The sequence below is a fragment of the Callospermophilus lateralis genome, chromosome 3, assembly GCF_048772815.1.
Source record: "Callospermophilus lateralis isolate mCalLat2 chromosome 3, mCalLat2.hap1, whole genome shotgun sequence".
Classification (NCBI taxonomy): Eukaryota; Metazoa; Chordata; class Mammalia; order Rodentia; family Sciuridae; genus Callospermophilus; species Callospermophilus lateralis.
Window position 1 is genome coordinate 75376539 of NC_135307.1, and position 13571 is coordinate 75390109.

General features: G+C 48.5%; 1 protein-coding gene across 2 annotated transcripts in view; it reads right to left on the bottom strand.

Annotated features, from left to right (window-relative positions):
- The window catches only part of Samd4a (sterile alpha motif domain containing 4A), a 209572-nt gene that overhangs the window by 25056 nt on the left and 170945 nt on the right, over positions 1-13571 (bottom strand). For both annotated transcript variants that reach the window (XM_076850474.2, XM_076850473.2), the window contains 2 exons: positions 6390-6723; positions 3021-3106 (listed from right to left, as the gene is read on the bottom strand). In XM_076850474.2, coding sequence (XP_076706589.1) covers positions 3021-3106; positions 6390-6723 — 420 coding nt within the window. The remainder of the gene's footprint in view (positions 1-3020; positions 3107-6389; positions 6724-13571) is intronic.

Sequence of the window (13571 nt, forward strand, 5' to 3'; positions counted from 1 at the left end):
ACAGAAAAGTCGGCTTACTCACTATTGGGGGTGTCAGGCTCCCTTAATTTGGGGCACAGAGAGGAGCCAGTCCCTTGGCAGGACTGGGTAGAGGGTGCGGCTGGGTCTTCTCAAGCCAACAAGCCAGAGCTAGGGCCTGGCTGGCTCCAGGGATTTCTGAAAACTGGTTCCTGTGCCTGAAAAGTAGTGCTCCATTATAGGGCATCTGCTGGGGGCTGTGAGGCATGACATCTCACCACGACCCCCTCCACTGGCATCTCTGGTTGGGCTGGGGAGCAGCTGCCTCTGTCTGGCAGGGAAGAGAAGACTGCATGCCTACAGGCTACCCAGACACCACCAGCCAGCCAGTTCCGAGTCCCCGGTCCCTGTCAGGCCCAGACCCATAATTCTGTCTGAAGGAAGATGACTGTGTGATGTGTCCTACAGTCTATGTGTTGGATGAAAAGGCTCATAAAGGGACAAGAACCCATCTTCCTGGAGCCACTTCAAGACAGCAAGTCCAGAGAAGAGTGGAACCATAATCCAGGAATCAAAGTGCTCTCAGAAGTAAAATTTCCCTGTGCTTCCTTTTCTATTCCAGGAAGTTGGAAGGGAGGGCTCCAGGTTTAGTCAGCACCTTCCCCTCTTTTGACGCGGCCCCCCCCCCCCCCCCCCCCCCCGCCCAGGCCTGTATCTCAGCGGGGGGCCTCCCAGGGAGGGTGTGTTCCGACCACACAGAATGACCCCCGGCTGTGGAAAACCATTCAGAGCTTTTGCACTCTCTCAAACTAAAATAATAACAAAGAGCCTTGAACAACATTTTCCCTCTCAAAGTCCAGCACAGGCCCCTCCATCCTGACATGAATTCAGGGTAGTGGACGTGTCACAAGCTCCTTCCTTCCCACAGGAGAAAGGTCCCTTTTAAGCAGTCAGCAGATGAGACCACACAGTGCCGTCTTTGCGTTGGGTCACTTGGGGCTGCCAGGGAGGAAAGGGGGAAAGAAAAATGAGAGTCAAGGGTGCCCAGGGAGGACATGAAGGATGGCAGGAACGTGAGAGGCCTCAGGCCGACATTTTGGGGCTGCTGTAGACCAGTTAGGAGGCTCACAGGTTGCTCAAAGAGGCAGCTGGAGGATTCATTATTTTAGTCTCATGGGCTCATCAACTGGAGGTGAGGTGGAAGGCACCTCCTCCTGGCATATCTTGAAGTCTCAGCGCTGAGGGTGGGCGTGGGAGAGGAAGCAGAGTTCCGGTTTGCTTTTTCAGAAGTATAAATCCTCCCAAACCCACCCATGAAGGTCCTCCTCCCCAAGACAACACAGAGCTCTCCAGACACCGCCTCTGCCTGGGCCCTTGTCACTGACTTACTGAGTCTTCACCGCAGCAGCTCTGGAGCTGGCCTGGGGGCTTCAGCTTGGAGATGCTCCTCTGAGGAAACGCCCTGGTTTCAGCTCTGGGTTAGGTGCCTACCATCCTCTCCCTGAGCTCCAGGATGTGAGGGGAGGATCTTATCAAGGGCTTTATTGACATGTGTGTGATGACCTGTTTTCTGCTTGTCTCACCTCACACCCTAAGCCACCCAGCGAGGGACAGGGCCTAGGCACTCAATAAATTTCTACAGAAAGAATGAGTTACAACATCCTTCAATGTGATCTTGCCTTTTCTTCTTTCAGTCATTTTTTTTTTTTTTTTTTTTTTTTACTAAAAACAAGGGCAGTGACAGGATTGGAAATAGTAAAATTGGAAATAGTTGGGGCTGTGGGAGGGGCCTTGTCTCTTCCTGAAATATACAAATAAGCCCTTTAGGCTTTGGCGATCATTACATAGTGCCTGGCTGCTCTGGGGGAAACCACTGCAGAGGAAAAAAAGAGAAAAAAAAAAAAAGAAAGAAAGAAAAAGAAGTTTTTGTGTGTGAGCTCCCAACCCAGGCAGCTGATGGTGTTGCTCACATTGTGACAAAGGGCTTTGGCTGGAGTGAATGGGGCACAGAAGAGCTCACCCTGCCCAGAGAAGGCACCGTGAGGATGGAGGTTTGAGAGTGACTGGGATGAATCCCGGGGAAGACTGTGCACCTGCATGTGGGGGTAGGCAGCATCTGATCATGGACATGGCAGAGGCCCCTGAGAACTGAAGAGAGACTTTCAATGGTCCAAGGCCTGTCTGGCAGCCTGGAAGGTGGGAAGCATGAATGGAATTGGGGAATGGACCAGGCCAGGCTGCTGTGCTGGGCATTTTCTCCTGGGTTCTGAATGCTGCCAAGCAGAGGTGAGGAGGCTCAGGGGCTGTTTAACCACCAAAATGAAAAAAGACCTCACCACCCTAGGTTCTCTGGTTCTGAGTTTTCTGTAGCCTAGAGCTTGTCTAACTCTTTGTGCATGGGTGTGTGTGACCAAGGAACCACTGGATGCCAGGATCTCAGGCCCAACTCTTCCTCCCTATGTTTCCACCAGCCCAGACGTGCCCAGGAGTCTGCCCAGCTCTGTACAGGAAAACTGCACTCTGACAGTGCGGTAGGCACAGCCTCAGCTGCCTAAGTCCTCCTTCCAAAGGACATATGGCAAATACAGTTCCTATAAAAACCACAGTCCAAACAAACAGCTGTCAATCCACACACATATACAAACACACATCCATTATTTATTTGGTATACTTTCTCTCTCCCTCTCCCAGTTTCCCTGCACTAAAAGGCAAAATGTTTCAACACGCAATATTAAAAAAGACTTGAAAACACCCAGGGCTAGGTGGCAGGGCTCTGTGTCAACTACCCACGCTTGGCCACTCAGGGATTCTTCTGGAGTCAGGAGTCCTCTCAGGCATTTCCCTGACAGCAAAGCTCTCATTCGGGGTGAATCTATGGTAATATAGAGCTGTGTCTGGGTTTGAGGCAGCTATCGCCTAGTTCTGCCTGAACTATTACTAATGACCATCCACCCCTCCCCCAAACAATTTGTTGGAGACTAAAACAATCATATCACAGAAAACTCTGAGAAGAATTTCTAAGCAATGAGGACAAGAGGTTGGTGAAACCAGTCACTACTCACCTCATGAATTAGACACTTGTCTATGAGCTGTAAATAGGAGCTTATATTTTCCTCATCAGGTCTGGAGACCAAGAGCTGTGTGCACACTGTGAAGGAAGAAGAAGGAGGAGAAAATGATGATGGTGATAGATTAGGACAATGCACACCCCCTTCCAGCCTCAGAGATCTGCCTCTGATTTCCTTTCACGACCAAGATCTTGAGAGGTATGTGTGCCTGTGGCTTTACGTAAAAAGGCCAGGAGGCTCCTCATTCCACAGGAGTCAAAGGCTTGGTCACCGCTGGAGCCCTCGCCCCGAGAAGCCCCTTGGGTTAATTCCAGTCATACCATTCTATATTAAGCCTTGTGCCATCAGCCGGAGACACACACACTCGGAGACACACACTCGGTGATAGGAAGAACAGCAGTTTCCTGGGCTCGGTCCTTGCAAGTGGCTCTGTATGAGGGGGCATCAAAGCACTCAAAGTCCTCTGATGCTGTGGGAGAGCAGCCTCTATCGTTTTATGAATGAACCACACCCTTCTTTTGCCAGGTGGAGAGGCAGTGGTGTTTGTGGAGGAAAGAGTCTGGCACCTCCTTTAGGCTGCAAGGCGTGTGGGCGTGCACAGGAGCCGGAAACCTGCCACTCAGTCGCTGGAGGGTTATTTTCTCTAAATGGTGCCTGCATTTATACACACACAGGTTTACCTGCACGCCCAAGGAAGTTCTAGTGAAGACAGAGAAGTTAGTCTGCAGGTAGAATACACACAGGCACTGGGCTTCTCATGGTCACATATGGTGGCCACTCTGCCCTCATCCTAGAGGCCACAAGGGCTTTGGCTTTGCAAGTGGCATTTTCAAGCCACAGTGGCAGGTCAGGAGCAGTCAGTCAGACAAGCAAGGGTATCTGGCACTCAAGCAGATCAAGATTGAAAACTGGGCATCCTATTTGGTTTCTTCCTCTTTCCAACCGATCAGTCACAGAATTCCATTTATTCCACATCTTTTTACATAGGTTTTCAGTATAGCACCGTGAGTAATAACAAAAACCTATTCATTCATTGATAGGGAGAGACCCTGATAAACAAACTATGGTTTGTGCATACAGTGCAACAGTATACAATCTTTAAAAAAGAATGCAATGGTGCTATTTTAATTGATAGAAACATCCAATGCATTTGCTATTTAAAAAAACAAGTTGCAGAAGAGAAGATCTCTGTATGTAAACATGGACATCCACATGCTTATACATGTTGATAAAGTTTCTGAAAGGACATTCCTGGACTTTACAGTGACTGTTGCTCAGGAGGAAGATAGCAAAGCTTGGGAGAGGGGTTGATTTTCAATCTTCATCATTTTAATTTGAGCATAAATTTGGTTCATAACTTTTTATACCGTAGTTAAAATGTAAACAGAACCAAAGGAGTGTGGGTCTCCTGAGGGCTGAGCCCACCCTTGACCTCCACATAGGATGGGGTGCTGGACTACATGCTCAGGTGGCTGTTGCCCCCCATGAGAGGTGCAGAGGATGAGGGCCTACCCTAGCCATCGAACCCAAGGGAAGCCAGAAGTCCTCTCCTTCTGAATCAGATTGCTATGGATTTTTTTTTAAAGGACTTTCATGGGTGGGGGGAATGTTTCCTATTGCAACTACATGGCTCAGTTGTCTAACAGTGAAAAGTTGGTTCTTTAAAATGGTCTGAGATATAGGATAATAAAGGGAAAAAAAACCGGTTTCTCCTTCCAAAGAAAAAGAATGCTATCTCCACATTTTAAAAAATATTCAAGATTTCCTGTAAAGCATCCCATCACACACAAATTATTCTAATATTGGACATTTTTAAGGACATGGACATAAGGGTCTGAGCCCTGAGAAAGACAGAGAGTAGTCTGGGCATCATGGGTGCTTTCACCCAAGGGTGATGCCATGAATTCCATCCTGCCCCACAGACATGCACGCAGCATGGCCATGGTGCACTTGGACAGTCCACGGTAAAGCAAGCTGCAGAGACTAATGTCATCCCTCACTTGTCAGGCACCCACCAATAGCCAAGCACTGTGTCACCTGCAGGGTATTCAGTAGCTGTGAGAAATGGTCTAACAGTCTACATATCAATGCGGACACAAGTCAAGCAGTCAGACAACTGCAATCCAGTGTGAACTGGCCTAAAACAGAGAGTAAAGGGGCTTTGGGGCTTATGAGAGGGCAACCTGACCCAGTCCAGGGGATCAGGCAGCCTTCTTGGCCCAAATGAGGACTCAGCCGAGACTTGCAGGATGAGACATAACATAGGTGAAGAGAAAGGGCTGAGGGAAGGAATGTTCCAGGCAGTACAGAGGTGCAGGTTATACACTGCCCAAATGAACTCTGAGGTGAGGGCCTGCAATGCGGCATCCACTGGGATAAGATGCTATTTTGCATTTATCTTTCAGGCTTATATGGACTATTAGTAGTCCAGGTCCCAGACAGAGGGAAAAAGAGGCACAAAGGCTCAGAAGTAAGAGAGTACATAAGCTTCTGAAAACTCAAAGACATTTCTATTTGGAAAGAATGGAGGTGGCAAGGGCAGCGGAGGCAGCCTGAAGAGGCTGGTGCCAGGAGAGTCCATGGGGGTCCCTTCACATGGAAGTCAAGTCTGCTCCATCTTTAGCTAATTGGAAGGCATGGCGGTACCCAGGTGGGTAGGTGGAGAAGCTGCCGAGTTCAAATCCCAGCCCTGCCTCAGCTGAGCAAGCCCAGGTGGGCTTCTTGGCCTTGTGCCTCAGTTTCCTCCTCTGTAAAATAGGATGTTGGGAGGATTAAGCAATCTGCCCAGGGAAGTACTGACAACCATGGTAAATGCTAGATAACCACAAGCTCTTAGCACGAGAGCATTCTGTACCATGGATCAGACCTGAAGGGAGGACGTAAACACAGCCCTTGGAGAAGGTGAACAAAATGGTTCTGTGCTGAGAGTTCCCCAGATCACCTCTGCAATGCTTCCAGAGGTGAGGGAGGCGGGGCCTCTGTGGGCTGGGCATTCCTTTTCTGGGAGCGTTCTGGCCTCTGCACTCAGCAGCTCTATTCTGCTGCTTTTCTCTCCTCTCCTATCACTATGGCTTTGGAGGGGGGACGAGCTGCCAAGCGGTTTGTTCCTGAAGTCTACTTGTTCAGGATCCATCCCACCTTCTTCTCCCAGGGCCCCTGGTCCAGTGGGCTCTAGTGAGAGGGCCGACACAGTGTCCCCTAGCCTGCAGGGCTCAGAGCCTAGAGTCCCACTCTGCATGGCTTGACCCTGAGCCCCACTTTCCTATCTGGAAAACACAGGTCCCGCCATCGACGTGGACAGGCAGTTTACCCAGCACCCGGGAGCCCCTCAGGAGCTCTGCTTAGTGGTATGAAAGAGAATACCTTTCCCCATGACGCGTGTGAACTGCCCAGGCAGGTCCCCCTCTGGCAGGGGGGCGACAGCCAGCTCCCCATCACAGCTGCTCAGCTGGTGTGGCTGCAGCCCGCCGCTGGCCCCAGCCGAGGCGCTGGCAGAGGCGCTGGTGGCCACTGTGTTGTCTTTGCAGTCAGGGCTCTGGCTCTCAGGGCCCATCAGGGAGGGCTGGTGTTGGGCTGGAGGCTCCCGGCGGCGCGCCTCCGGGGTGGCGCTCGGGGAGCTATAGGCCTTGATGGGAGTCAGGATCATCTGGTGCAGTTCCTGGAGGGGGATGCGCAGGCTGCCCCCCTCGATGATGTCCTGGACAGGCAGGGAGAAGACTTGTGTTAGATTCTGAGTGAGTGCCACCTGCATACCTCCCCGGCTCTGAGCTGTTCTCAGAACTCACAGCTGCTGACCTCTTCCTCAGTGTGAGCCTCAGACAAGTTTCTACTTTTATTTCATCATTCTTACATTAGCCCAGGGTAGAAAATTTGGAAAATACAAATTTGTGTAGTGAGAAAAATATGTACCACCTGAAAATCCCACTGTCTACAAGTGACCACTGCTTCTCCTTGCCTTCGACACTTTTCTGCAAAATGGGTTTCTTATTTTACACTCATACCTTTTAGAATTTGTATCACAAAGTTGGGTCATAGTTGACTTTGTGTCCTGTACAAGTCTTATTCCAGATAAAGGACTCTGTTTCATGTACACCTTCACGCAGCCTGTGACACTAGCAGTACAGAGCGGTGACTAAAAGCAGACTCTGGGGGCAGATGCCCAAGTTTGAATTTAGGCACTGCTGTGTATCCTTGTGCAAATGAGTTCACCTCTCTGTCTCTCAGTTTCCCTGTGGACCAAATGAGGATCATAATCGTACCTCCTTCACTGGGTAATTGAATGATGTATTTTTATGGCTGCAGGTTATAACGCCTGTGTTACGTGCTGCTTTGTGAATGATGTGTTGAGCGCTTCTACGCACCGAGCACCATGCCAGGCAGGGGCATGCCAGGCAGGGGCATATGGTGGGAACAGCCTTTGGCATTCCCACGGGAACTCTACATCCTACCATGAGATAGATCCATCATGCCAGGGTCTGGGGTGTAGGCCAGGGATGACATGAGGGGAGTTCTCTGGAGGGAGTGACACTAGAAGATGTCCCCAGGAAGAAGCATCCCAGGGTACAGAGAGGACAAAGGCTCTGAGGTGGGCACGTGCGAGGATCAGCAGGTGGCCTGCAGTGGAGGAGGGTGGCTGAGGGCAGAGGCATGGGAAATGAGGTCTCAGGGGCCCCAGGGGTCATGAAGGCCTGAGGGCAGGGGCACTGATGTCAGAAATTATTCTAAGTGAGATGGAAAATCAGGGAAGGTTTTCCTGAAGGGGAGCAACAGTTTTAGAAGGTATGTATGTTTAAGGTATGTATGCTAAAATGTGTATAAGTCACATATTCATGTCTTTCTATTGTAAAATAAACTTGGGCCATTCTGCACCTACTTGGATGTGCTGGTTGTTACTTATTAGAAAAAGGAATGTTGATTCTGGGATGAGTGACAGACAAACTATGGACTGGCCCTGGTGGTGAGGAGTGTGGTTGGAGGCCTGGGCTGTTCCCTGCTCTCCCTGGGACCCAAGAAGGACTGCCAACCAGGGCCTGGATTACAAATGAAGTCCTTTATCTTCTGAGAGCCCAGAATAGAAGGACATAATTTGAAAAGCTTGATGCCCTGAGTACCCAAACCGTCCCTGGGATCCTCTCTTACTGAGAAAAAAAAAAAAAAAAATTGCTCGAAGACGCCATGGGATGCAAACATCTGGAACACAATCATGCCTGCACCCAAACCTTTCCAATCAGCTGAGCAGAGAAAGGAAGGCCAAGGGCGGCAGCCTTGGACTCATGTGCTTCGGTTCTGGGCAGCCACACCCTGTCGTCCGCGGTGGCCTGCTTTGTTGTTTGGAAGGACTGGGAGTGGAGCCTGAGTTGTGCCTTAGCCTCACTGGGATGAAGGTTTTATGAAGGAAGTGAATTTCTAATTAGTCACCAGAAGTGTCCCAAACCTGGCTGGAGCTGCTGTCCAGTCTGTTAAAAGAAGGTCTGCAGAGTCTACTGCCTTCCCTGGGCACACAGACTGGTGGGTGTGTGCTCCTCATTCTAATTCTCAGCTGCCCCAGGACCAGCCCTTCCCAACATCTGGAAGCATCTGGATGCCAGGGTGTGCATGACTTCCTTGACTTTGGGCCTGGTGATCTGAGCAGGGCAGGGCACAAGAGGCAAGCCAGCTAAGTCATGCTCAGGGAGTGCCTGCTGCCCCTCCTGTGTGCCGCCTGCGGGACTCTGGCCCTCCCTTGGGTTCCTGCACCTGTCCAACACTTGTGTTGTGAGGGTACCAAGCTCCTGCCCAGCCCGGTACTAAGCAGAAGAAAGAAAAGACAGAAAGGGGATGTGGCCCCACAAGGGGAGAATGGGTAAGCTGAGGGGCATGGCATTGCATGTGTTCCCACTGTACCATCCCTGTGTCTGCCACTCAGGTGAGCACATGCAATGCTGGAGACACTGTTGACTGCCACCGGGCCCTCACCTGCCCTTGTCACCTGGCAAAAAGGCTTGGTTGAGAGGAGAAAGGATTTGGGTGATGCTCAGAGCTGAACTTCAAACAGAAAACATCCATGCCCCAAGTCCAAATCTCATTTTTGTTTTCTACTGGGGCAACCGTGCCAAAAAATAAAATCACAAACATGATGAATAATGTTGGACACTCTGTAAAATATAACTTCCCAGGGATCATGTGGAGTTTTGTTTTGCCCCATGGACTTCAAACCACTGTCTTAAAGATAACACTTGGCTAACAACCAGTTAGCCAAACCCCTGCTTCTGTCAGCACCAGAGGGTGGGGGCATTGTGACCATCATGTTGCATTCCTACCTCTTAAGCATGAATCCCTGAACTCAGCTCCAAGTGCCCACGTTGAGAAGCAGGCGGAAAACAGCCTGAATGGGACCCAACCTAGCATGCTCGACTAGCTGTGGGAATTAATTTTCCATGTTGACAAGCCTCTCTCCACCCTTTATACCCAAAACATAATCCTAAATTAAAGAGAGGCAAATGAAGCTGTCCAATAACTAATATGCCCATTCAAAAGTGCCGAGCCGAGGAGCTCATTTGTAAGCAGATAATGGGGAATCTGGTCCATGGAGGCAGCAGCCCAGTGATTGCTCAGTGGACGAGTAGGAAGGAAATTCCTGTCCAACAAGCCCAGCTCTGGCATGACTTTCCTAGGTCTTACAGAAAGGCTGGTTCAGTGCCTTTCCTGAGCATGTGACAATAACAAGGCACAAAACATCTGGAAAAGAGAGCGTTTGGCAGCCAAAGTGTCCCCAGCACTGATGTGATGTGTCCCTGGCCCCATCCTTCCTTTCATGTGAGAAGGATTTGGATTCTCATATAACAGGTCTCCTGAGTCTACTTAGATCCATTCTCTCTCTTTTCCTTCATGAATCAGCTGCTGAGCCCTACATCAGCCAGGAGCTGTTCTGCATTGGAGATATATAAAAGCAAAGACGTCATCACCCTGAGATGCTGATGGTTCCTGGGACCCATAGAGTATGTTGGTGTCAGGGCAGGGAAGGAACTATGGGACAGAGAAGAGGGACCCCTGACTGCTACTGTGTGTGTCTCTGTGTGCGTTGGTGCTTCAAGAAAAAAAGAAGAGTGAAGAGCATGAGGGGACAGAAAGGACAGATGAAAGGTGCCCAGCGATGAAGCTGGAGCGCTCTTCCAGGGTGGCTTGCTAAGAAGTTTGGACTCATCTGAGCTTCCTCCTCTTAAAACAAGCATCTGTCTTGTTAGCTTAGGAGGTTTGCTGTCAGGGTCAGATGCACTGATATGTGTGGAACATTTTTTAAAGTTATCAAATGCACTGTACTATATAGAACATTATTATTCTGGAAATATCTATTACTTAGTGCTATTAAATTTAACTGCTGTTTCTCTGCAGCAGTTGATGAAATCCAACCTCAAGAACAAGATCTGGAAGAGTCCAAAGAAAAGGTATAGACTTCCAGAGAAGCATCTTTCTCTCTCAAAGGGGAAACAAATGGAACTAGGTGAATATGTGCGTGTGTGTGTGTGTGTGTGTGTGTGTGTGTGTGAGAGAGAGAGAGAGAGAGAGAGAGTAAGAGAGAGAGAGAGACAGAGAGAACACACACAAATGTGGGATCCTTTCTCCACACCACAATTCCAGGTTCATAAATGGTTCCATTTCACAATCTGGAAGTCAATAGGAAAGAATAGATGATATCTCAAAGCATGTGGAGACCTTTTTTTTCTTATTAAATGTTGAATAAATCAATGGTAACCACCATGATGTTGCTTGTTCCTTTTCTATCAAATAGTTTGAGAAGCCTACAGCTCCATACCTGGTGTCTTGCTACACATCCACAGTCCTGGTTTGTGGGTTTCTGCTTCTGTCTGCCCCCCTTTCCTGCAATTTTTCTCAACATGGCTGTAGTGACCAATTGATGGCCAGTTCTAGGGGACAATGTTTAGTCCTCACTGTGTCACATCTGTGCCACCTGATGGAATTCCTGATTCCAACATTCTCCTGTCCCTGTGGGCATGGCTCAGGGCTCATCATCACCTATTATCACTGGGTCTTTGTTGGTATGTTATACCTCAGGGCTCTTCTCACTTGACACACACATCTGGGGAGTGCCAACTACCAATTATGTACAGAGGACCACAACTGGATCATTCAGATCTTGCTGTTTCCTGGACTCTAGACCTGTTCTTCTGGTCACCAACCTGCCATCTCTGAGTGTCCCACAGGCATCTCAAGACTCAGCCCATTCAATTGAACTCCCTCTTCCCATTTTAGTTCAACTGAACACGCTCTTCCCATTCCTCCTATATTTCTGTCCCCAAATGCCACAACATCTAAGCCAAGACCTCCTGATGATCCCTGAATGCCCTCTACAGGGAGCCTCCCATCCGTCTCCATCCTCACTGCCTCTGCTGTGGTTCGAGGTCCCATCAAGCCCCTGCCACAGTCTCTTCCTGAGTCTCCCAGCAGCATCGAGCTCCTGGAAAGGCGTCCCTCCAAACCTGCGCAGCGTGGCCTGCTTCATTCCAGGAAGATTCCCCCTTCTGCCTGGGGGATGACGCTGATCACACTGTGCTGTGAGGTCATCCCAGTGCAGACCCCAGAATACCCTCGAGCAGGAACCACCTACCACTCACGGCCAGCCTCCAGTGGATGGGGCAAATCAAGTGCAAGTAGTTGCTTGGTAAGTGTTCAGGAACTGAATGGAAGAGCTCTGGACACAGAGCCCATCTGTGGCAACTACTGATTATGAACTAGCTTCGGGCGGGGTCCCAGCCATCTCCTTAGAAATCTGGGTTCTATGTGAGGTAAGAATGCCGGAGGGGGCAAGGGCATGGTGACAACATTTCCAACAGCACAGTCAGCTGGAGGGGTGTCTGGGGATGCTTGATTTGAATGTCACTTGCCATCAGTGGTAACAGGTGATCAACAACCCCTCTCCTCAAAGGGCAGAAGAAGCAGGAGAGGCAGCCCTCCCGGCCCCAGGGGCTCAGTCCTTTGCATATACTGAGAGGTTCCTCTCCACCTACAGGCCACCAGCTCCAGAAGGGACAGTATGCAGAGCATCTAAACACTCAGGCATTCTGAAGTGAGCCAACCTGGTTATTGAAGCTTGATTTCACCCTCTCGAAGAAGTCAAACTCAGTATTGCTTTCCTCTTAGCCTTGAAAAGTCATTATACACGTGGCATCTTTTTAACATTCCCATGTCAGGGACCTGGCAGTCAGTAGTAGTCTAGTACTGACTAGAATGTGGAGTCAGCTCTATTCTAGGTGTGACTCTGGGACATAGTACATCACTGACTTATCAAAGCCTAAATGGATCAGGCCACCTGCGCTACCTGGCTGCCCTAGTGCTCTGATTTTGGCCCAAGACTGCAATAAAGCAATAGCAATTTAATCTTTCATCTCTGAAGTGGAAGGTACATTTCCTCAGCGATGGAGGTATGAATGAATTCCTGAAGGATGCTCCAGAAAGAAGAAAGGAAAAATCATGCTTCCATCCTCATGCTTAGCAATTTAATCTTTATGCAAAATAATTGCTGTACTTTTCTAACAGTAAATTGGCCTGTTGAATGTTCCCCCAAAGAGAACAATTTCTTAGATTAAAAATGGCAAAGATTACTCAGTTAGACAAGCTTCTTGGCAAAGGAGTTTACGTAAAATACGAACAACAAAGCTTCGGGTTCACTTGGGGACCTCACTTATAATTTTAATGCATTTTAAGAGCATATCTTTAATCATGGATGTGTGGATGTGCATCTGAATATGAATAGCTCCTACTTGTCTGTCCATCTAGAGGTTTTAAAAGAAACTTTCTTTGCTATGCTTTGTATGCACATTCCTTTTTTAATTTTAATTTTTTATTTTTTGTGGTGCTGGGTTTAGCTCAGTGAGTGTGCTACCACTAAGCTTTTTATTTTTTGAGACAGAGTCTTACTCAATTACTGAGACTGGCCTTGAACTTGTGATCCTCCTGCCTCAGCCTCCTGAGTAGCTGGGATTACAGGGATGCACCACTGTGCCTGTTAATATGCATATTTTCTAAAGAAATACATACATATATATATATATATATATATATATAACTTATGATGTACCACTAAATGTAACTTTATATTGTATATGCAAAATTCCACACATTCACATCTCTGTGACTAGGTTTTTAAAATTTCCTACTCCATTAAAATGTTTGTGTTCATCAGACTTGCTTGAGACTGCCTAGCTCAATATTTTGTTCCCTCTCAAAGTCTCCATGGGATAACTGAGAAGTTACCATACACACACTATAACTTTCAAATACCTACAGAACTTTCTACCCACCACTCCCAACACCAATGCCCAAGAACCGCAGCTCCAGGGACAGAAGCAACACTGGTTTGCTTGTGTTCAGAACAGTGTCTGGCTCTCCATTAGATAAAATCACAGATACGTCATCCTAAAAAATGATAATTTTACCAGGATGACCTCCAAATACAAGATTAAAAAATAAACCTGTGTGAGCAGCAAACAAAAAGAGAGTGGACACCTGAGAACTGCTTTTAATGTCAGAATAACTTTTTCCAGCATT